Source organism: Haemorhous mexicanus, chromosome Z (assembly GCF_027477595.1).
Source record: "Haemorhous mexicanus isolate bHaeMex1 chromosome Z, bHaeMex1.pri, whole genome shotgun sequence".
NCBI classification, from domain to species: domain Eukaryota; kingdom Metazoa; phylum Chordata; class Aves; order Passeriformes; family Fringillidae; genus Haemorhous; species Haemorhous mexicanus.
Genome location: NC_082381.1, coordinates 7250763 through 7275653, shown reverse-complemented (window position 1 = coordinate 7275653; position 24891 = coordinate 7250763). Strand labels below are relative to the sequence as shown.

Sequence of the window (24891 nt, the reverse complement as noted above, 5' to 3'; positions counted from 1 at the left end):
CCTGACGTGTAATTTCCTTACAGCACTTTTGATTTCCTTTCCAAAGCAGAACTCAGAACCACAGGATCTCGTTCTCAGGGATTCATCTTTGCCAGTTCCCTCCACCAGATCATCTCCCAGCTTCTCTCACGGCAGACACACAAATTTTCACAACTCTCAGCCCCCAAGATGAGACCTGAGATGCCTCCAGCAGTTCTGCAGGTGGCTGCTCCTATTCTGTTCCTGTTCTATTCCTGTTCTATTCCTTTCTGTTCTGACAGGAGCATTCAAGTGCCCCAGAACACACATGAAATGTGTGTGCTCCCACAGGTCAGAAGGCCAAGTGGGAGAGTGGACAAATTTCTACATCTCTTAAGAAACAGGAATATTTCTGTTTCTTAAAACAAGCAACCTCCTAGAAAACTGCAGCCTATCCCCCAAAAACTGCTCAAAGTGGCTCACCTGGAGGACAAAGAGCACCAATTTCCACAAGTCAGACAATGTGACCTGAGCAGCCTCACTTTTACTGAAACCATCATGAAAATCTGAGATTTTATGGGGAACATTGTTATTCCTTCAAGCTGCACACACCACAGGCCAGTTTAAAAGGACTGTACATATATTGCAGTGAAAGCAGTGAAACCACACATCTTTGCCTGCACTTGTTTAGGTTTGGGAAGTGTCTTCCCTTATGCTCAGGGACTGAAGGAACAAGCCGGTGTATGTATTTGAATTTTTCTTTATGAGAAACTATTAATTCTCCCTCAGGAATGTTTTAAAGTATATTACAAAGAATAATTTTCAAGTGTGACTTTAAAGAAATTACAAAAACAAAACAAAAAGAAGTTAGGTGTTTCCCATTAAAAGAAAGTATTATTATTATTATTATTATTATTCACAGCAAAACAAAATAAAACAAAACAAAACAAAAACAAAAAAAAAAAACCAAAAAAAAAAAAAAGGGGGATTTTATCTGAATTCCAAATCTACCACTAAGTTGTTTCCTGGCATAAAAGCTGCCATAGAATATGGTTAATTACTCTCAGAACAATGACAAAACTATCAGCTCAGAGCTTACTGCCCTTTATTTAGAGACTGACTACACACAGCCAAAGCTACAGTAGGAGAAGATTGGTTTTATTACTACCCTTGTTTAAACCTGGGAAAGTGAAAACTTCTTGACTGTGATGCATTTGGGGTGATGGCACAGGATGCATTTGCAGAGACAGGCTCCAAACCCACAAATTAATGCTGGAATGTTTTGTGTCCGGGGCAGGATGGGTTTTCTAGAATGACTGATGGGTTTGAGGGTTGGCCAACAGGATGGAAAAAGTGAGATCTGTGCTCTGGCTGGAGAGGAAATCGTAACCTTGCACTTCCAAGTCTCAGCTGAGAATCAAACCTCATTTTTCTAGAACATGGCAAGAACATGAAAGCTGCCCCCAAGCCCTGCAATACAATGAAAATTAAAATATCATGAATAAAGAGTGCTCAGCAAGGATTGCCATGCATTTGCCAAAGGCTGAACTTTTTCCTCATAAATCCTGCCATGCCTGAGCTACTACTGTTAATGCTGGAAGGGCACAGAGAGATTTTAATGAGAACAAAGACTCTTAACCATGCTCCATAAAAAGAAATCTGCGTGAGGTTAGCCAAAATCCCACGTGGAAGCCCACACCAGTGTGTGCTTAGCCTTGATTTCACCCGTTAAATCTGCAAATCGCTGTCCTTGGTTGACTCAGCAGAGTGCTGTTTGCTCCTCTTGGCAGGCACTGTGCTTTGGCCTGCCATGGTGTCCTGGTTTAGGGCAAATTTGGGAGAGAATCCCCAAAAAGGGCTTCTCCAAAAAACAACCCCACACGACCCCTCCCCCAACCGGTTCGGGAAGAATTCCTCGGAGAGAAGTGGAAAGAACCTGTTTAATTGACAAGCACAGCACCCCCCAGCACACACAATGAACAATACCGGATGACACCACTCTTCCACTGCTCTGACAAAGATGACAAATTCAGAAAAGTCTCTCCTGGGGGTTTGCTCTGTTATCAGTCCCTCCGGCGCTGAGGCAGCTGCTGCAGTCACAAGGTGTAAACTCACTCTCTCCGTGTTCCAAATCCCAGTCCGGAGCAGTCAGCAGGTCCAACAGGGTGGGGGGAACAGTCCAGAAAGGAATTTGGACTGTTTAGCTAAATTAACTAATGAGGAGGTGGGGGGGAAAGCAAGAGCAAGCAAAGCAGAAGCGAAGCAGAAGCAAGAGCGAAAGCAAAAAGCAGGGGCAAGAAGCAAAAAGCAGCAACATGCACTGGTGCTATCTGGATGTCCCGCCGAGTGGCTGATAAGAGGCCAAAACAAAACCTTCACTCCACCAGTCTTAAAGGCACAGAACATAATATCCAGCATAAATTACACACACACGAATGGGGATAACAGTCACCCTAGGACACATGGTTTCCAGGTGCTTAAACTACAAGCCTGACTTTTGTGCTGGTATTTTTGCACCTTATCAAGTGGTTTTGATTCAATTGTTCTTCAGCACTGCTACCCACGAGGGAGGAGTTGCATTAAATTGCCCCCAGGGTTTACAAAATTCTTTTTTGCACTGATGTCCCACCCCTTACTTGATGTGCAATTATATTTAATACTACTGTAAATGTTGTTTTATGCAATTGGTAACAGCAGTGCAATGGAATTGTTTAAGAGGCCCTGATAATTTGCAATGCTGTGGTTAAACCATCCAGCCAGAGAGCCTGGTCTGAAAAATTGAGTAACCTCACAGGGAGGATACTTCAAGGCTAATCCCAGCTCTTTAATTTTCAGCCAGAGCCTGTGGAAATAAATACTTTGCTCGTGACTGACTCCATGTTACCATCTGTTTTGCATAGACAAATTTAATTGCAGAGATGTTCCAAGATTTAGTAGCTGTAAAATTGCTCAACAGGGTGATAAAGTTATTTTCAAGCTAAATTAACTTGAAAAATGTGTCTAGTGCTACACGATTCAGTTTCCTTCAGTACTTTAAACAGCCAGTAGTACCCGAATATTTCAGGATGACACAAAGCATTTTATTTGTCCGGGTTTTTTGGTTTTGGGTTTTTTTTTGGTAGTTGGAAGTGGCAGACATCTGTCATTTGTTCCTTATGAAGTAAAAAGCCTTATTGGAATGTCATACATCTCTCTGAAAGCAGATGGGGCATGCCAGTGTGTTCTAACATCTCTCTCTGCCTGCAGCATTTCTCCTTCTGCTCTCTTAAGGTTAACACTGATGGAAAAAGCCACTGAGAAAAGCAAGGTTGGTAAAAAGGCTGTTTGAACTCATCAGGCAGCTTCTCCTTGAAGGTACATGCATCTCTCAAGAGCAAAACTACAGTATTTTTCCCCACAGGGCCTGGCAGAATTAATATTAAACTCTTCACCAATCAAGTCAAAATTATTTTTAAAAAATGGAAAACAATGTTATTATGCCGATATTTGTTGTTCATTCAAAGTACTAAGTTGTTTAAGGAATGAATCCAGTGGAACAGGGCAGGAAGAGTGCATTTGATAGAGCAGCTTTAGGCTTCACATGAAATGCTGAAAGGCAGTGGTGCCACCTGGTGATACGATTTTAGTTGGAACTCCTGGAAACTGAACAGGAATGGGATTTCCCTCACTAAAAATGATGTTTCATTAGCAGGAGTTTTATTATCACTGTGCATGGATCTGAGGGGCTGCCAGGGGATGCACCTGGACATGGAGCCTCACGCTGGAGTTTTCTTTGGCTGCAGTTCAGCGGGGTCAGTTCTCCCCAGATCCCAGGGAGCAGGATTGTGACAAAAATCTCTCAGAGCCAGGGGCTACTGCCTTTAATTGCTGTCAGCGGGGATGAGAGGGCTGTGAGGGCCACAGGACAGGCTGCTTTACTTTTATTTTTATAGCACTATCAACAAGGCAGAGCAGGCTGACATTTCCCTGCAGGCCTTCGCTGTTTTCTCTCTGTACATTGGCTCACTACTGAGAGATCTTTAGGGGAAGATGTGTTGAAAAGTAAATTTAACATGGCCTGACAGTTAAAATCCTGAGGGATTCCCTTTCGCTGCTCCCTGTTGTGTTGTGAGGTGCAGTTAAAGCTGGCTGGGCAGGCAGGGTCAGAGAGGGTTCCTGGGGATGAGAAGCCAATGTTTTCTGGAAGAGACAGCAGACAGATCATGGGAGAGATCAGCAAGGACAGGGGTGTGAGAGCCAGCACAGGCTCCCTTGCTGAATTCTGTTGGTGCAGCTGTCAGCAAGTCCAGAGGAGCCCCAAGGATGGAGCACAGTCTGTCAGCACCAGATGCACCTCTGGGTGCAGGAAGCCTGCTGCACTTGAAGAAAAACACCTTCCCTGGGGCTGTTTGGGGAATGAAACATCTTCCCTGCTGCTGCTTTGCTGTTTTCTCCTTCCGTGTTAACCCTCAAAGCTTTGGACCAGCTCTCTCTGTCCTGAACACAGGGAGCAGCCTCCATCAACCTAAGTCAGAGTTAACTCTGCAGCACACAAAGGCAGAACAGCAGGAAGGATTTGAGGCGCTCCACTTGCTGCCTGTGTGGTTGCACTGGCCTGAAGCGTGGCTCCCACCCCAGCTGAACACAAGCCAGGTTTTGGGATTTACAGGACCCCACAGGGCTGTGTGAGAATTGGAAAGAGGCTGGTGAAAGACAAGTACCAGGGTGAGGGGTGTCCTGCTTCCCTGCTTTAAACCAAAATCACATCACTCATTCTCTGCAGCGTGAGACTTCACTCTTCTGCAAAGTGATGGGGTTGACCTTGATCAAATCCTCATTTTTTACCTTCAAATGCATGCTTGAGGTCACTAAGGTATGAATTCAGCACAAGGAAATGTCATTATCCAGATCCACCTCTTCACACTGCTCCCAGCAAACAGGAGGATGTAGGAAAAGCTGCTGCAAACCTTCTCTGCCTCTTTACAGAATAAACCAGGGTAGAGCCAATGCCAGGGGAGGTGGCAGGGAAGTTTTAACAAGCTTTCCCTTCCCAGTGGCCTCCAAACCTCACTGCTGAGGTTTAAACACGACTAAGAATGGATATGCAGAACAGCTCTGACTGTAGCGGGGATCCAATACCAAAACTGATGAGATGATGAAGGTTTTTCAGTGTTCTGTAGGATTTTAACAACAGAACTCACCCTTTATGCTTTTAAACTTCAAATTTTCAGTACTTTTTAGTGGAGTGTACTGAAGTTAGGGACAAACATGTCTTGCTTACAAAGCAACTTTGTAACACTCTGAGAAGTTCTATTCACAACACACTCCATGTCCCACTGGACTTTTATTTTAATGGGAGAAAGAGGAGTTAAGAGAGTCTCCTTCAGGGGCAAAATGAATTGGAGCAGATTTTCAGATACCACCATTCCAGCTGAGACACACCAGGAGCTGAGGATGGGTCTGTGCTGTCTGGCAAGCCATGGCAAATTTTACAAGGTTTTACAAATTTACATACTTAATTTCTTAAGCAATGACTGCTGTTTCTAGACCTATGAGAGGCAAACATTCCTCCCCAAAAAACAACATGGTTTTGGTCTTATACCAAACACATGAGCTGCTTTAAGCTCCACTGGTCCTGTGCAAATTCCACTACAGAGGTAATTTTTAGATGGATGCAGTAAGCATATTCATGTCGGGAACCAAATTCAGCATTAACCTTGAATTAGGAACATTATTCCCATCCCATTAAAAAAAAAAAAAAGAAAAAAGCAAGCTTTGTTAGACAAGAGAGTTGTATTGAATTCACTTCTTTTATTGCAGTGACATCCCCCTGGTACAAAGTATTAACTGCAATAATTACGTTAAAACATTAGAAAAGCATTTGTGTGGGACAGTTACAGTACAGTGTCAAATCTTACATCCTCAAACCAAGTGGGCCACGACCCACTAACGCTCAAATCTTTTAAATTATTTTTAGTTAATTTTTTCAAAATATGTAATGTCAGAAAAAAAGCATATAAAAAGAATGTATGTAAAAGGAAACCTAAATACAAGTGACAAATAAATAATTGATTTTCACCAGCTATTATTGTCTTTCTAAACCCATACGAAGGAACCTAATCTATAAGAAGGTATGAATTGCCATGTGTAAGTGATTTAATTTTCCACTTAATTAATGATGATTGGAACGTAAGTAAATTTGGCTTCAAACTCAAAGCAGGAGTTGGAGTGACTGCCACTAACTGACATCTGTTGCAGACAATTACCATTAACTGTTCAAATTTAAGTGAGCAAATAATCTTGGGACTTGCCTCATCCCTAGCATTAGTGGACTCCTGAGAGTGCATGTGAAAAGCATCCTATGGTATTTCACAGACATGACCTTAACTATCCCCATTATGCATATTTAGATATACTTTATATAATTTTATACACATATATGCATGTATACACACACTTCATTTGGTTTCTGTGTTGTGTTTACAGACCACAAGCAATGGATTCCTGAATGGGCAAATAAACCTTTTTTAATAAGTGTACCTGTGCACGTTTTGATTTTGTATATTTTTTAAAGATAGCAGCACTAAGTCCATGCCATACTGTCCATCTGCTCAAAAGAATGTTACCCACAAAACAAGGAGAAACGTGGCAATGGTTCCATATGCACAATGTGACTGCCTTATCCCCTACAAAACACTGTAAAACCTGTGATATTTATGTTGGTAAGTTTGATCCACATCCCCTCACCTGGAAGGAAACATCACTCTGACCCCACACTGTCTGTCTTGTCTTACAATGTTTTATCATAACAAGCTGGGTTCATGCTGGCATCAGTTATCTCACACTTAGCAGCAAGACATGCATGTTTGTTTTTCTTTAGAAGTTTTTCAAAAGTGAAATGATTCCATAGTCTCAAACCCAATTGACAGAAACAGCAAAAATTAAAAAAAAGAAAAAAAGAGGGAAAAAAAAAAAAAGGATTTTAGCAGTTTACCAAGAACTTGACAACAGTGTACACTGCACAGTCTATTTTTATCTTTAATCACAAGTTGAAGCTCTACCTTGCCACGCAATGATTATACCTTGTCCTTCAAAAGGAACAGTTACATTTCAATTTGATCCTGTATTTAGCAAAAAAACAAAACAAAACAAAAAACAAAACAAAACAAAAAAAAAACCACAAAAAAACCCCCCAAAACTTCAAACAAACCAAAGAAACAAAAAGGCCAAAAAAAAAAAAAAAAAAAACCAAACCAAAAACCAACCAAAAAAACCTTTTCTGTGCATCCTTAAATGAAAATCACTCACCCACTGGTAAACTGATCCAGTAGCATGTCCAATGCTAATATCAAAAGCTTGTGAAATGTTTTTAGGCAATCCTTTCTATCCAAAAAAATATTAGGAATTTAAAAAACAGTTCACATTACTAACCTTTAGACAAAGGCTCAAGTGAAATTTCTTTTGCAGGTGTTTGCAGTAGACTAAATGATGAAGTTTCCAAAATATACAATGAAAGGGCACACAAGACTGGCAGTTTCTTTATTGAACATAGAAAATGTATAAAGTAGGATGTATGGAATAGATCAAAATTGCTAGACGATAGAACCTGAGTATTATTTAATAAGACTAAATTCATCTTCTGACAACTGAATGAATTGACCTAAAAACATCTCCCCTAAGAACTTAGTGGTCCGTTTAACCATTTGTTGAAAAATGCAAGAGAACTGCAGCTTTTACATTTCATACTGGATAGCACAATTCCACATAGTGTTTACTGTTTTCTGTTAGATAGCATCACATTGCTTATATTATCCCCATTCAAGCCTTAAGTCGAGTTTTATTTCAAAAATAAGTTGAAAGTGACACTAAAACATAAGAGGCCAAGAACTAGGACAGGTCTTTTATTTTCTTCCAATTTGTATTAAGATAAGAAGCCTCAGCCAGCAACAGGAGCTTGATTTCACAGCAGAGGTAAGACTAAGAGGATACTACCCTCTGCCAAGGTAGATAAAATCAGCTGTCTGTCTCAGACTACTGCCAAAGTAGTACACACTGTCAAATTTGAGAAACAGGACCCTCTCTACAAGCAGAATTAGTTTTATTTTAACTATTACAAAACTTAGTGGCAGTAAAATCAAGGATTCGCTTTAGTTCAATTGACCTGCCCCAATTCTCACCTTTAAATCTAACAGATATAATAATAAAAAAAAAACAAAAAAACAAAAAAAAAAACCAAAAAACCCAAAAAACTTTCTGACGATAGAAAACATACAGTACTAAGAACTAATAGCTCAATGGAAGACTGAAAAGCAGCATTCATTTTTATTGTAATATGGAATAGACTAGAAACTAAAGGAAGTCTGATCGAAACTCTTAGTTGAAGGCAGATTTTGACATTCTATATAAATTTACAAAATAGGATGTATGGGTGAGATTTGGTTAATTTCAGAAGGCACCTCAAGGCTAAAAGGCTTTTATAAATCTATAATCCTTTCATTGATCAAAAATACAACATTTTATTGCTGCTATTCAAATAGCAAACAAAAAGCTCGTCTTGTTCTTCAGTCTAACAAGGACTCCTCCCCCATTAAGCAAGATTAAATTACAGAAAATATAGAATAAAACTGAAGATGTCACAACTTTAGAAATACAGTGACTTTCCTTGTGTGCTTTCAAGTCAGTGAAATAGTGAAAGAAGAGTCACTTTTTGCCTTTGTGATGTTAATGAGCTATAGACCACGGCAGTCACTCTCCCCTGGGCACTGCAGTACCATTTCATCACAGCTGGGCCACGTGCAGCACTCTTAGGAATAGAAGGTGAGGACACTCTGATGATTCCCACGAACCAGGAGGATTGGTGGCAGATCTTTAGAGAGAACTTCCAGCCAGGCCATGTACAGTGCACTGGAAACTGCCCCTTTCCGTGCCACTGGCAAGCTCCTGCAAGCCACAAGGGAAAACAACTTTCACTGAGCAGAAAAACCTGACCAGCTACAAGTCAGACTGTAATAAATATGACAGATGATTCTAGAAAGATCAAAATGTTAGGTCAAATTTCCTTATCTTTTCCATTTTATTTTCTACCCTCCTTAGAATTAATGAGTTAAAGTTTGTATCTGAAACAGGCATTTTCATCTATTTCCCCCTCAGTTTTGGCCTGTTAACACCATTTAATATTCAGGCAGCTTCGTGCAGAATCCTCCTAAGCTGAGGACATTACTCATCTTCAGCATTTTAAAGTACAGCAGTAAGAAATCTACAACCCACAAAAAAATCTGCCTCTTGCCTGTTCACACCTAAAAGCAATCCCCCAAAAATCTGTGAGCAAGATAATGACTTAATTTTATATAGAGAGATCCTCTAGAAAAGGAAATCAAAGGAAGGATTGTGAAAGAGGGGGGAAACTGCACACAGGAGTAGAAAGAATGTTAGAATCCTGAGCTGCACCACAAATGTGGAGGTGATCACCTAAAGCAGCATAATCAAAAGCACAACACTAAAAAGGCCCTTTTATTTGGAGCAGAATGGTGGCTCCATACTTCAAATAAATAAAAACAATCAGCATTTAAATCTTGAAAATTTCTATACCTCAATGCCAAGGCAAATTCTTGTTCCTGATCTACACTCATATTTCAAATTACAGCACCATATCAATTCAGATAACACCACAAGTTAGAATAATTTACTTACATGACAATTATGTTAGCTGTACTTGAATGTTCTTTCAGCAACTCATTTAACCTAATCTGTCGGTAAGTCTGTGAATAAAATGAAACTTGTTAGAACAGCTTTTCTTTAAAAACTACAAAAAATTTCTTAGAAAAAAATAAGCGAAAAACAGTATGACCAACTGGAATGAGCAATTAATTAAAAAGCAGGTACTTCCATCTCAATATGGAAACTCCTCATTATCAAAAACTCTATGGCTGTAGGGCGGGGAAAAAAGCAAGCAGCAAGCTCAGAATGCCCAAGTAAGCCAAGTGCTATCCTGTTACTGGATGCCATTTATTTTCTCATGCAAAGAAACACCTGAGAAGAAATACTTTTGTGTCTCTGTGGTGCACAATAGCTTGGGACACATGTCAAACCTTCAACTGCTCCTCTGCACCACAAAGTGTTGCTTGGTTTTAGTGGTGTTTTTTTAAAAATAATTATTAGCTTGATAAAAAAACCCAAAAAAACCAACAACAACAACAACAAAACAAAAAAAAAAGAAACAAAGACAAACATCTGGCTATAGATTAAATGATTATAAACTAACTGCTGAAATACTGTAGGAAAGCAGTCTGGGCCCTGCTCACACTCAAATGCAGAACTTTTTTGCCTTTGTCAGCCATCTAAATGGTTTTAGATGCTACTTTTTATCTGCTATTCATAAAAAACTGCTATGTAAGAGAGAGAATAACAGGAATTAACTCATCATTGTCACAACCACAAATGAAGTAGGAGAAGGAAGTTTTAACTGATGTAACATTCCAGAAAAAGCCAGAACCTTTGTTTTGTAAAGCTCAAGCTCATTATCTGTTATCCTCCATGGTTCATCCTCCTTCATTTTATCTGCAACTTCTTGTTCTTTATCATCCTCATGAAGTCGGAAGGGCTCTATCATTTCCTCAAAAGCTGCAATACTGGAAGGATTAAATGAACAAACATTAGAGCAGATAGAAGTTTTTATGTCGAAAATTATTTTCATGGCACCAGAAGTTAAGTTTTACTGGTATGTAAAAATGAACTGAAGTTTCTTTTTCCCCTGCCTGCTGCACTTAGAACATCAAATCAGCTTTTTGCACACAGAGATGATGTGATTCAGCAAACAATTCACCACACAATTAAAGGTTTACTCAGTTCAGAAATTTACCTCTAATTGTAAAAGCTGAACAGTACCATCCTTAAAAAAGGGACAGTATCTAGGACCATCTTCTTCAGAACTAACTTTGAAGGAGGAGGAATTTACATGTTACAGTAAAAATCAGCTATCAAGTCTCATGCCATTGCTGGCATTCTGGCTTTGATCTTTTTACTTTGTTTCTTTTATCTCTTTCCAGTACAGTCCAAGAGCCACATTCAAATGAAAAAAACACAGATATCTAACTTAGTCTTCCTGTTGCACTTGTAAGAATAGGAATACTCTGGATTTATTAGGACTTTAGAGTAAGAATTTCAGAATAAAATCTTCTGAAGATCAAGGAGGAATTAATTTCTGCTGGAAAGAAGAACCCACGTTACCCTACTTTTTTACCTACATTTCCTCCAGGAAATACCCACATCACAAACAAAACATCTTTATCTCTATCCTTGGTGGTCTTTACTGTACAATGACTTCACCTTAATCTAAAGAAAGAAAACAAATGTGATCTGCTATTCTTTGGCTGAGCAAAAAGGAGATCTAATAATAACATCATTATTATACAGCACAGCACCTGTTGAAAATTAATCTTCCTCCACTTGGTTTCCAGCTGTTGTTAATACCTAAATGGCATTGAGAAATATTTTGGATATGTTGTGGGGATGTATCCACAGAGATGGAAAGAAAAATGCTCTCAGAAGTAATCCATGGATCACTTCTAATAAACAAAAATAATTCCACATGATTCTAGGATCTCAGCTGTGAGATCTCTACTCCATCAGAGTTTACACCTTTCACAGCAGCAGGTTCCTGGAAACTGCATATCCAAAAGCACCAGAGTGCCAGAAATACTTTGTTTTCCTTTGCTTTAGTTGCTCAGTGTATTCTGTACATTTAAGAAAAAACTGCTAAAAAGGGTACAAAAGAACTCACATTAACTTTAGCATTTAGCCAAGTTCTAAAATAACACTTCCCAATTTCCATGGTGTATCAAGGCTTTCAGATAAATGTATGCCCAAATAAAAGATATTTTTACAGCCTCAGCATACTCAAGAAGGCCTGAAGGGAAAGGAGGGTAATGCAAAGGAGGGTATTTTTAGATCATACACACTCTGTTCTAAATTTGTGCTGAAAGCCATCTACAATTAATGCTTTTTTGAACTTGAAAGTAAGAAATATCATATGTATGATCATGTGTATACTGAAAGTCCAAGCAAGTTAAAAAGGGAGAAGGAAAAAAAAATAAATAAAAATCCAAATCAGGCTATTTCAAGACCAGGCTTTTTTACACTAAACTAAGACATTATGAGATTCAGATAATTTAAGTTTTGGTGAACATCTCTCTTAAAGAAGATTGCTCCAGACAATTCAGGTTTGTGGGGTTTTTTTTAAACCTAATTTTTATAAATTTATTATTACAATCTAAGGGCCAAAGATTTTAAAAAATATAGATTTCTATATTCTTGGACATGGGAGTTACTGTTAATTGATTTCCCACATTTTTGTGAAGCACTGAACAACACAGCATCTTGTACCATATGTAGGAAAGAATGAAGTGTTCTAAATTAAAGAAATGACAAATTCAATGAACAAACAAGATGTGTTTTGATACTTACTTTTCTTTCTTTGGCTTAGTATTAATATCCCCAAGGACCATAATGTCTGAGAAGTCTATCCGAAATTTGCTGAGCAAAGTGGCCATCCTGCATCAGAAAAGCAAACCTTTATACATGATCATACTTTTAATTATTTCACAGGTTAAACAGATAGTTGTTTGGTAATAAAAACCAGTGGTTTAAGAAACAAAACAAAAAAAAGCATCTTAAATGTAACAAGGACAAAAATCAAACTGACTTTATATGACTAACAACAACATGCCTTGGGAAAAAAACCCCAAACAGTTTTATGGCTTTAAAATAAGAGAAGAGCTCTCTCTTGAAGATAATCTCAGAAAATTTCTGGAAATAGTGTCAGATAACATTGCAGAAAAATTACTTTGAGGTAACTCATCCAAAACCAATCTGGGGGAAACAAAACTTTTTTTTTTTTTTTTTTCAGAAAGGCAATAGAATATGATCACACCTTCAGCAGAGAACAACTGAAATAAGGCAAGTAAGAAGAGAAGTAATCCAGTGTGTAAGGTGCTGCATTAGCATTTGAAATGGAATTTTTAAGGCACACTTACGCTCTTCTGTCATGATCAATCCTATTTATTTTTCCACCAATGAACACCCTGATCTTGCAGTCCTTCCACTTCTTCTTGGTTGTGATAAGGTAAGGAATCAACAGTGTCAAACCTGTGTTTTGAACAGAATTTCATACAAATTCAGAAAATTGCACTTTGTTACATAGTACAGATTTTATATGAACTGGCTGACAGATATCTATTAACAATACAGAATTACTCCAGTATTTTTTTAAATCAGCATTTAAAGGTTTTAAATTATGAAACACATTACCTCCATCATCAAAGAGCCACCAGACGTCAATATTGCTCTTGCCTTGTTTCTTCTGGAACTGACAACTGGCATCAAGAAGTCTTTGGTCAGTGACATTTAAAGGAGAGGAGGAGCTCTTTGAATCTGGAAAAAACAGAGGGTGAAATTTTGGTTTTGAAGTGTTTTGCTTAATTGCTTTGAAAATCATCAAATGCAACTTTTAACGTTTTGTGATGTACCTACTTTTAAATTAAAATTTTCCTTTACAGCCTCCAACCTAACTCCAAATTTTGATGGATTGGATATAAACTGAGCTGGCTGTGTTTAGGGTGTCTAGATACTCGTAATTTCAGCAGCTGAAGTCTTTCAGCAGGCATCTGAGAAATAAAGGATGTGTGAGGTCTCTACACAGACTTTTGCCTGGACAATTTAATTAACTTTGCTCCAGAGCTTTAGGCAACACACTCTACCTCTTGCAAATTACAAAACTTCCCTAAAAACATGTAGGTAGCTGATTTTATAAGTAAATGTCATGTCCTAAGCAATTCTCTCCTTAAATCCAAATTTCTTTAAGCATGTGGTAAAATTAAAAGCTATTCATGCATATTGGGCCCTTTCGCAAATAGTACTATTCCGCTTAACAAAGTTATTTGATTTACTGAGAACAAGAAAATAACAGCATTTTCTAGAATAATACAGATCCCATTTTTGAACTGCAGGAAAAAATCCCTAACCTCTTTCTCTTAATTAAAACCTCAGTGTGAGCAAGAGCCAGGAGTCTGACATTTGTCTGTCCTTATTTTAATAGGATTTTTTTAAATTTAGAGCACATCTGTGACTGATTTACATTAATATACTACTTTATTGCATACTGGGACTTCTTCCAAACTGCCATCTTGTGCTTCAAGATATAATCTCACTTTCCATTATTAAAACATAAAAGCTTCTAGCTGCTGAAATTACGAAGAAATTATCAAAACAGTTCAGATGAATTGCAGCTAAGGCAAAAATACCTGATTAACTCAGAAGAAGTTGGTGAAAACTGCTCAGTTAATTTCTCAAAATGCTGATTTGAAAGAATACTTTGAATTATTTCTACATGTTCACTTCACTGGGTAGCTGTACTAAGCCTTAATTTTGAGGATATTGAATATTTGCAAATAACAGAGCAACAACCATGACTTTGGAAGGTACACTGAATAAACTGAGAGCACTTCCACTACACCATCAGACGCTGTTTCCTGAACCAAGTAAGAACCCAGACAGACACCTGAGATACAGAACTGAGAAAGCAGAAAGGTCATGAATATATTTCAAATGTTACTTTACAAAAAGAGATTTAAAATTTTTTTTTTTTTTTTTTAATTCCTACACTTATGCACTATCCTTTCTCAGTAGCAACTTCTTCTGGGAATTTCCACAATGTTGCCTTTTTTCCCCACGGCTTAGTTCCTAAGGATGAAGCACATACTAAAGCAGATATGAAGAAACAAATAAACATTGCATGGTTGGTATTTTCCTCTCTGGTACTTAGGTGTAGAAAGAATTACAAAAGGAAAATTAAAATCAACAGTGTGAAAGAATGATTTAACACAAAAAGATGGAAAATGCCTGCCTTTATTCAACAGTGGTTGTGTTGGAGTCTTTCCATCCTCATCCTCCTCTGGAAGGTTTTTAAAGACACAAAATAAAAAGGTTAATTTCCTTTGTGATATTAATGAACACAATATAAATGTAAATTAAAAAAATATAAAGTAAAGATGTGAAACGAAGTAGGTTTTTTTTGCACAGAGAAAAGCACACAAATGCAGTCTACCAAATACTAAGATTAATTTCTACTTCAATAAAATTATATATACCTTCACTACCCTTCTAACTATTAAGGCTTTTGCCTTGTAAGAAAATAATAAAGTTATTTATTGTCATGTCAAAGTATCTTGAATGATTTGTACCTGTTAATATGCACATAATATTCTAGTCTGAGATGAAAAAAACTCCATAAATTTAGCAGCCTTCCAATCAACTTGCAACATACAGATGTGGGGCACAATCCTAAAACACTTCTGACTGTCTCTCAAACTCAGAAACAACAACAACAACAACAACACAACAACAACAAAAAATAATCCATGGTAAACCATTGCCTACCAGCTGGTTTATTTAGGGGACTAGAAACAAGTATTTATTTTACATACTGGCAACACCTGACACAAAGTACTTAGGAGATCAGACATCAACATCTATAAAAGCATTACACTTCTATTCCTCAGACAAAAAAAATCCCCTAAATAATCCCTGGATAAAGAGAGAGAGGAACTGAGGAGGAATGAAAGAGAGAGAGAAAGAGTGAGAATTCAAGGTTCATTGCTAACAAGCAGTTACCTTTGCGTGGAGTGGGAGTTCTTTCACTGGATGATGGAGCAAAAGCTATGGAAGTGTCTGTCTCAGACTTCTTGCTATAATCCACTTTTACTATGACATCCTTGGCACAGGGAGACTTCTCTTGGGATGACAGCAAATCTTTGTGAAAGCAAAAAAACCTATTAGAAACCACTGAATTGTTACAAATAGTATCAACAGAGGTATGTGCCTGTTCTGAGTCGGTTTAAAATTAATTACATGATGCTGCAACTGTTAGACTACAGCAAAGAGGGGAGGAGGGGGAAACAAACACAAAAATATTCTGTGAACTTCTTCAGAGCACAGAGAAGCTCCTCCCCTGAGCAGAGCTGTCATTTTCTGTCCCTTTCCCAGGTGTTGTGGCTGCTGATTGCAACCACACCACCTAAAACCAGGGCTAGATAACACTGTGGAACTACAACTAGAAAATGAAAAAGAAAAATAAAAAAAATCACTTGGTGAAATGTTTTCTGTTTCTGCTTTGAACTCCAAGAGGAAGATGAGCCTCAGGCACAGCACAGACCAAGAGTCTGTCTCACTGTCAAGCCTTTTTTTCCAGGTTTGGCTTCTGTGGAGCAGCTGTCAAGAGCTGAAGCAAACTCACAGAGTCCCCAGTGGGCACCAAGATCCCACTGACACCTTGGTGTTACATTGCCAGTTTTCTCAGCAGTGTTGTTTCCACACTGCAGGCTCACTCCTTGCCATTTCTCACACTCCTCCTGCACAGGAGGTGACAGGCTCCCTGACTCTCTCCAAAGGCTAAAACATTAATCTTTTCCAGTGAGAGAACCTCCTCTTTCAGGGGGATGCCCCTCTTTTGGTCATTTCTCCTCATGGTAGCAGCACTGTATGGAGCAAGCCCCTAACAAATTACACATGATCAAATCAGGGCAGCTGCACCAAAGCTCACAGACTTGGAATTCAACTAAAATTACACCATTCCACTTAAGAACACTTCTCAGAAAGTATAAGCAAGTCTTCTACATAGAAAACCTTTCCAAATTTGAACCAGAGTCCCTGAACTAGTCTATGTTGGCAACCCACACCAAACTCAATGGCATCCCTGCATAGTGCAGTATTTGCTGTGATTTTACAATCTCTGGGCTTGAGCCCCAAATATTTGATGGCAACTTGCCAGCATCACTAATTAGTTTCAGGAAAGCAGGAGATCTGGAAGCAGTTACAAATATACACACAATTTGCAAATACAAAATTGTGAAACACAGAAAATCCAAGTTTTGCTGCTGATCATGAGTTATCTTACAGTTCACACTTATAATTTCACTGAATTTTATTGTACCACAGCAGTGATGTTTTGTTGGTTTTTTTTACTCAGCTTTAATATTTTCAGAATGCAGTTTTAGAAGGGAATTAGAACAGCAAATTCATCAGATGGAACAAAGTCATACCTTGGGCCTGAAGGTGAGAAATGTCCAGGCCCTCCTTGAGGCGAATGACGACTACACCATACTGAACATCAAAGGCATCACTAAACAAAAGGGACAAATTAAAGTATTTTAAAGCTTTTTATTTTCCAAATGAAAAATGCACCCTCCCTGAACAAATTCCAGTGATTAAGCACTGCCTTTGGAAGTCCCAAATTATAAATTTGCTTTAGAATGTCAGTTTCAATTCCAAAACACCAACTGAACATCATTTTAGGAAAATTAACATTTAGAAAGGATATCTATTCCTTCTACTCCCTCTCTCCACTATGTAAACAGTGATTAAATTAAATCATCATGAATAGGTCACTCAAGTTCTGCACAGGTAGTAAGATCCTCCAAGAAATTTAGATTTTTATCTCCATCCATCAAGAAAGATTCGAGTAGATCTTTTTGATCTGAGGACTAAAGACTTCTGACATCTTGCCAAAACATAATTAGTAACAACCCCACCCCAAAAATATAAGACAAGAAAAAGATGAACTTAACCAGTTTGCATTAATCAATGTCCTTTACATATAAATACCTTGTTCAGTACAAACAACCATAAATCAGAGAACTCCCTCCCCTATCATTTCCACAGACAAATTTCTCAGGATTTCACTAATTAAACACTTTCCTTTAGAAGTGATAAGACTTGATTAAAAATGTTTGAAGTATCAATATATTCTATATTAAGTGCAAGAAAAATTGAGGTTGATTTAAGATTTGTTTTGTCTATTAGTGAACATTTTAATTTTATTATTTAATGTGTTAGATTTGTAGAGATTGGATGTGTTTCTATTTTGTGCGCTTCAGAAACTTTTAGTTTTCCAGAAATACATTTGACCTGCAGTTATTACCTCCTGAGGTTTCTTTAGGGATGTGGAGAACCACATGACTTGCTGACCTTGACAGATCTTCCTGCAAAAGCCATCCCAAAATAAAATAGGAAAAAAAGAAAAACTAACCAACGTTTTTCCTTATTTTTCCACTGTATTTGGTGCCCCTGCTTTTCTCTTAAAGACCTAGATGAGATGATTTTTTTTGGTCCTTTCCTAATATCTGCCTGTAAAGCTTAAAGTCCCATCCCCTCTCTCTCTTAAAAGAACAGAAAATGAGAAATATCAAGCACAAAGAAAGTGGGTTAACCAGCACTTCAGCTGAATACAAAAACCTCTCTTTAGGTAAAATAGGCATTGTTTTTTCCTTAAGTGTTTGGGTAGCAGCACAAGTTACTCTTATTAAATTTTTCAGCCACAGCTGGTCTGCCTTTCAGTACTGTCAAGTTACTCTGGAATCTCCCTTCTCCTTTCTGTATTAGCCTGGGTGTCAGTGCTGTGTATCTTGTGAGCAAAGTGTTCCTCCTCCTTTTCAGACAGTAGCTCTCAAACTTCAGACCTCTGCCACAACTCTTTTTTGATACATAAAGAGAGAGAAATTAATATGCTTATTAATTTCCATATCAGAAAAGTCCCAAGGTGTTCAAGACTGCTGAATGTAAAATCTACGTCTACTTGAAAGAGACTTCATGTAACTAAGAACTTTCTTACTACCAAACATACTGAAATGGAAAATAGCAGCTAGAACTCTGTATTTTCTACTTACTGGAATAAATTGATGTAGGTTTCAACATCTCTCATATCACCTTGTCTCCAGTTTTTCTTAAATCCAACAACAAGGGTGTTAGGTCTCATTCTACCCAAACCAGCAGCCTAAGAAGAACAAGAAGTACTTTATAAAACAACATATTACTGACACAACTAAAGGTTCTGTTTTCTGCTTAAGAGAACAATAAAGTACCTTTCATCAAAGCTTTAAGATAATTTTGCAAAAGGAATGCATTTCAAAGTATAAAGTCCGTTCTGATTTTTATGTGCATCTTCAGCACTTTAACATTTTTTGTTTTTAAATACCTGCATTAAGTATTGTCCTCCATCCCTCAAGTCCTCTGCATGCACTGGTGCATAGAAAGCTTTCATCTTATTTTTAATTAGCCATCGCTGATATTTAGCCAAATCAGTTGACAGCTCCTTCATGGCTTGCCTCCGAGGACCCTTTCAAAACAAGGAAATAAAAAGAGGGGAGGGAACAAGAATTAGGAATATGAGTAATGGGAGTAAAAAAGCCCCTCCCAATTTTTTAGTCACTGCTAGAAACTAATTCAAATTCAGAGAACCTCAAAACATGCTTGCACACTATCAAAAACACCCCAAAAAACAAAATACCAGGCATTGTCAGCAGCAAAAGCTGAAAAACTTTTACTATCTTTAGAAAGAGGGTTGCTCAAACTGTGTTCCTGCAGAGCACAACCCTCTCCCCCAGGGGGTGGGCATAAGCTTGTCCTCCAAAGCATTAACATGGTTTCAAAAGAAAAGGGCTTTGTAAAAAAATATACACAGATGCAGGATGACTTAATATTACACTTTATGGGAGTCTTTGTATCCTGCAGTCAAAGTCACCTCCTCTTTAAATATTTCTTTTATGTTTTTTCTGTCGGGGTGAATCTTTCGTGTTTCTCCTAGACATCAAAGTGCAGAATACAGGACAAGGAATAATCAAGAACACAGCAGCCCAGTTTTTGCAGAAGGACACAGACTCAACCAAATAGTCAAAGCTACTAAAGAATGAGGCAGTGCCACCCTTCCTTTCAGAAAGTCATTTTAAATAGAGAAAGGATATGCTCCCTAAGAATCTTCAGAGATGCATTCCTACAAGAAGGATGACACCAGCTTATTCTTTCCTGTACAGCCCTACTTTTAAATGGCAGTGATTACATCTGTGGTATCTCCCTAGCATTCCTCAGTTTGTCCTTTCCTATTCACTGAAATATTAAGTTTATATAGACAGAAATTAAAAGCTTTTTAAGACAGAGTATCTTGGATTGCATTAACCTGATTTGCTTTAATCTATTCATTAGATCAGAAACAAGTCACACCTGGTAAATGTAATAAATTTAAACACATTTAAGAGTAATCCATGTTTTTATTCAATGTCTTCCAGGTATGTCACCAGCACCCTCAGCCTGGTGTCAGCTGCAAACCTGTTGAGGGTGGTCCTGCTCTCCCTGTCCACGTCACCTATGAAGACCCCCAGTCCCAGGACACAGCCCTGAGGGACATCATTCATCACCAGGCTCCAGCTGGACATGGCATCATTGACCATTGACCACAACTCCGTGGCTGTGTCCTGGCTGTGTCCACCCTTCAAACCCAGGTCACACAGGACTGTGCTGAAGGCCTTGCAGAAGTCTGGGTAGGTGACATGTGCCAGTCCTGGATTACATCTCAGTCACACACTTGCTAATATGTTCTTAGTGATGTGACAGAAGTTTGGCCATAAGATAGGAAGCAAAACTACACAATTCCAGTGTGGTAAAATGCATTATCTAAGTTTATCAGAGATGCCACAGCCTCTCTAAAGAGAAGTTTTGGTATAGATCACTGTATGACAGCAACTCTGTATCTCAGTCAACACAACTCCTGACAAGCTGATTCTGAAGAAAAGTTACTTGAAAATTGTTTCCTTTCTACCATCACAAAACCACTTAAGTTTGCCAGGTAAGACACTAAGTAGTAAGAACTATTAGAATTATATTCTTGCAGAACCTCTGCAAACACATCCTCACTTGATATTCTGACAAAAATACCCAAGGATACTTAGTGAAATATCAGGGGCTGGTCAGAAGGAGAAGAGGAAACACTTGACAATTAAATTAACCTGATAACTAAAGGAATAAAAAGCTAATTGGAAGGTTAAAAGCAATTTGTAGCTATTGGCCAAACTGATATTGAGTTCCCTGCTCAAGAAGGTTTCTTTTCTCCCACGCTTTTTAAGAACTCTACAAGGGAATCAATCTCCCAATGTTCACTTCAGTAATAAGTAAAAGGTCCTTCATCATTTAAGCATCAAACTATCAAAGGTACTGATTTTTTATAAATTTTCCCTGTCGTACACCTAACTGGCATAGTGATGACCCAAACATTAGCAAAACTTACTAGTAAATCTCTTCATGCGCTTTTTAATGTCTAATGATGCTTTCATTAAAAATAAAAATCCAAACAAATAAACAAATCAAAACTTAAACATGAGCCAGAAACAAAGTCAAACAGGTTAAACAAAACCAAACCAAACCCCAAAGCAGACAGAAGAAAAACCACCCAGGTAACTTTATAAAGTAAAACAGAATAAACTTACCATATGTACATGGCCACAGATCATCAAGCCCACATTCTTGGTGAAAGCATGGACAAGGTGAAGCAAAGCTGGACGTGCATTTGGAGCACCCGTCATAATTAAGCACTGAGGTCTAGAATTATGAGGGGAAAAAACAAGATTGGAGTTAGAATTAATCTGGAGTTCTAGGGGTTTTTAATAACAGAAAAGTTTCTTCCAAATATCAACATATTCATCATAACAACATAACAACATATTCATCACTGCAAATGTAATAACCTCACCACTTTTACAAGACTATGTTAAATTAAGAAAAGTTCCCAGTTGTTACCCAGCTGTCAGCAGATCTATGACTAATTGCATAAAAATTCAATAATCCCATTAAATCTGAAAATCTACACATCAAAAAAAGTTGAAGACAAGACTAGGTCAGAGGGATTAAGTTTTTCTTTTCCACTGGTAAGTTACATCCCTTGCATTTTTGTAACTTATATTCTTCTGTGTCCAGCAGAAACACTGGAATCATGTGCTCATTTTTACCTTACTTTCCTTCAGAAGACAGAGCCAACCTAGTGCAAGTAAGTCAAAGGCAACTTCTAAATCAACTTTAAAAGAGGAAGTGTCCAAACTTCTGAAGTCATTACAGGAGATCACTTTTCATCATCATCATAATTAATAGGTGATACCAAATGAATCCCCTAAAGTAATCTCTCTCAATCTCTTTAGCTGCTCCATTTCATTTTCATGGGTGCTTTGTTGAAACTGCGCTGCTGACAGGTTCTCCATAACCCCAGAAGATGGCACCTGTACTAAGAATCCCACTCAATCTGTAATTCCATTTACTTGGATGAATCACAGGAGGTGAACAAGGCCTTAACGGAAACCCTGACAGCAAAACTTGTGACAGCAGCCTAGTGAACACAGAATTTCCTGTCTTTAAGTGTTACCTGAAGTTTTTCACGTGATCTTCCACTCCTGAGAGCCGAATGGAATGCTGCAGAGCATTCAGGTAAGTCAAGGCTTGAGTTGAGGATCCCCAGTTCACATCTGTTCAAAGATTTGAGGTTCCAGTGTGTTATTTACAGTTGTCTGTTGTAAAGCTTCATGATCACAAAATGAATGCTGGACATTGACTAAACCCACAGATTTAAGCTACACTTTGCTACATTTTATACAATACTAGTCAACAAACCCTACATCTTAACAGGCAATTATATTTAAACTTAATATTTCTGTAGAAGCTTAAGCAAAAAAGTTAAGGAAGGGAGTCACTGGCTTTTATCTCCACATTTCAAAGACCACAACAACTGCACAGTCAAAAGAATACCCCTTGAGGAAAAACTGCTTTGCTGAGTTATTTTATACCACAGCAAAGAAAAACTGAATCTCAAAACGTTGCCTAAACAAATTCAGATACATTCAGTGGAAAACTGCTAGATTAAGCAGATCCTTTCAGATTATTATTTTTATGAGGAAGACTCCACTATCATCATCTTCCTCCCATATACATCTCTTGATAGCCACAATGAATTTACCATTTTCCATATGCACCTTTTCCTCCAATTATCCTTCAGACATTTATGCCTAAGTGGCTTCTTCATAATTTGGGAGGAAGGGAAACAGCAGTGACTATCCAGGAAAAATTCCATTTAATTACAACTTAAAAGCCTGAAACAGAAATTTAATCTAGTGGTCCCAACAGAAAGAAGTAGCTGGGGTTTTTCCCTGACAAGGCCATCATTTTTTCCCTTCTTTCCCCTTTCCACAACCGAAAGAAGCCCCTGCACATACCTGGTTTCTTGTAAGTGACATAGATGTAAAGCCCAAGGACTATTACATAGGTTAGAAGTGCTGCCCACCAGTTAATGACAAACATTACAATGCAGCACAGAATAGCTCCAATGAGAGAAATCCACATATTGTAGTATTTGAAAGCAGGCCGCCAACCTAGTCAAAATAAAATTTTGGAGGGTAGAAAGACGGGGGGGGAAATTAATTTAAATTTAAAATGTAAAAGAAGGAAGGCACTGCACTTTTTTCCCTTCCCTGGTATTCTGCATCCATTACATGTGAACATCTGACTTTCAGTGATGTACAAAACGCAGACTGGCACATTTATGCTTTCCATTTTCCAACACCTTTCAAATGAATTTGCAGCTTTCTCACACAGATATGTAAAAGCTCCTAATTTTTCCCCCTAGAAACACAGCTCAGATGGGATGTTGGAGGATGCTTGTCCCAATATTGAACCATTGAACCAGGTTTAGGGAACTTTTGGCAATAGCTTTGCCTGACAACATTCGATTTTTCCTTTCCAAGGTAGAAAAGTATAAATCATCATCTCATACCTCAGTTTCTTATATACTTATACATGTTTTTAGTTAAGTATTTTTACTGTTTTCACACAGAAGTTCTCACTACATGAAATGGACAGATATATCCAAACAGAACTTAGAGGTGCACCTCCAAGTACTGAAGTGCTAGTTTTACATTATTTGCCACAAGTTTATCCAAAAATCAGGTACGCACACCGCCATGAACACATCCAAGATTAACAAGTGTATTAAATATAGATTTATTAAAGTTAGAACTGCTGTGCAAACAGTTATACCCACTCTCTGAGAAGAAAAATAATAAATCTACCCATTCAGTATCTTAAGAAGCTTTTAGGGGTGTTATTCCAGTACAACTACATGTTGACTGGGTATAATGTACATCTGTTCTGCAGGTTTTAACCCACACTAAACACTATAAAAATGGGGCAATACCACCAGCAATTCTAGCTTGTTCTTGTCTGGAATATGAAACACATTAACAGAAACTGAAGACAACAAAAGGTGGCTAATTCAGTAGCTGGTAGCTGGCCAGCACCAGCTACTGAATTAGCCAAAATATTTTCTTCCTGAGTTGTGAATAAACTCTGAATTTTCCTGTGTTCCCTCAACAAAGATGACAAAATTAGTAGCCCCCAAGCCCTACTGGATCACCCAGTTCTCAAAATTTCAGAAGACCTATGAATAACATATTAAGTTTTTAATGCCATGAGTAGTTCCTACCTGGAGATTTTGCAAGAGAAGCATGGAATACAGAGAAGTTAATCAAGGCATATGAAGCCAAGAAGAAATTAGAAATAATTGGAGCAATGACATTCAGTTCGGCTGTAAAATGAAAAACAAAAAAAGAAAGCAAGGTGTTATCAAAGGTATCACCCAACGGTTTTGAAGATTACAATGAAAAAAACCTGCTGCAAAGAATCTTATTTTTTTTATATACTCTAAGGAAATGCAGTTTACCCTTTTTACTGACAGAACTTTATGTCAATGATCTATTTACTAAGTTATCTTTTTAACAGTTAGGAAGGGTAGCTTTCAGCTTCAAAAATATAAGCACTACCAAGTGTTCTAGAAGCACTCTGGACACACTACATACTTTCTCAAGATCATTAATTGAGAAAATTTCATTCCCAGCAGGGCTTGGATCAAATGGTGCACTAAAACATTGGGTTCTGAAGAATTCCAGAAGATTTAAATATTACAGAGCAACAGCATCACAACAGTGATGCTTACATCCCCCTTCAGTGAGAGGGAAAAACCTGATGCTCTCTCCTTTCCTTGAGGCAGCACAGTACAAAACATTTTTGTGTGTATTCTCACCATCGTTAAAAAAAGAA

The 24891-nt window shown here is 38.0% G+C and overlaps 1 protein-coding gene across 1 annotated transcript in view; it reads right to left on the bottom strand.

Moving 5' to 3' along the window:
* Nucleotides 1-5728: 5728 nt before the first annotated feature.
* SLC12A2 (solute carrier family 12 member 2) overlaps nt 5729-24891 on the bottom strand; it is a 53926-nt gene continuing 34763 nt past the window's right edge. Inside the window, exons 13-27 of the mRNA XM_059874126.1 lie at nt 24278-24379; nt 23013-23168; nt 22169-22268; nt 21243-21354; nt 18962-19102; nt 18654-18760; nt 17031-17110; nt 15604-15741; nt 14837-14884; nt 13243-13365; nt 12969-13080; nt 12400-12486; nt 10430-10565; nt 9628-9695; nt 5729-8877 (exon numbers count right to left, since the gene is read on the bottom strand). Of these exons, the coding sequence (XP_059730109.1) occupies nt 8742-8877; nt 9628-9695; nt 10430-10565; nt 12400-12486; nt 12969-13080; nt 13243-13365; nt 14837-14884; nt 15604-15741; nt 17031-17110; nt 18654-18760; nt 18962-19102; nt 21243-21354; nt 22169-22268; nt 23013-23168; nt 24278-24379 (1646 nt within the window). The 3' untranslated portion in view covers nt 5729-8741. The remainder of the gene's footprint in view (nt 8878-9627; nt 9696-10429; nt 10566-12399; nt 12487-12968; nt 13081-13242; nt 13366-14836; nt 14885-15603; nt 15742-17030; nt 17111-18653; nt 18761-18961; nt 19103-21242; nt 21355-22168; nt 22269-23012; nt 23169-24277; nt 24380-24891) is intronic.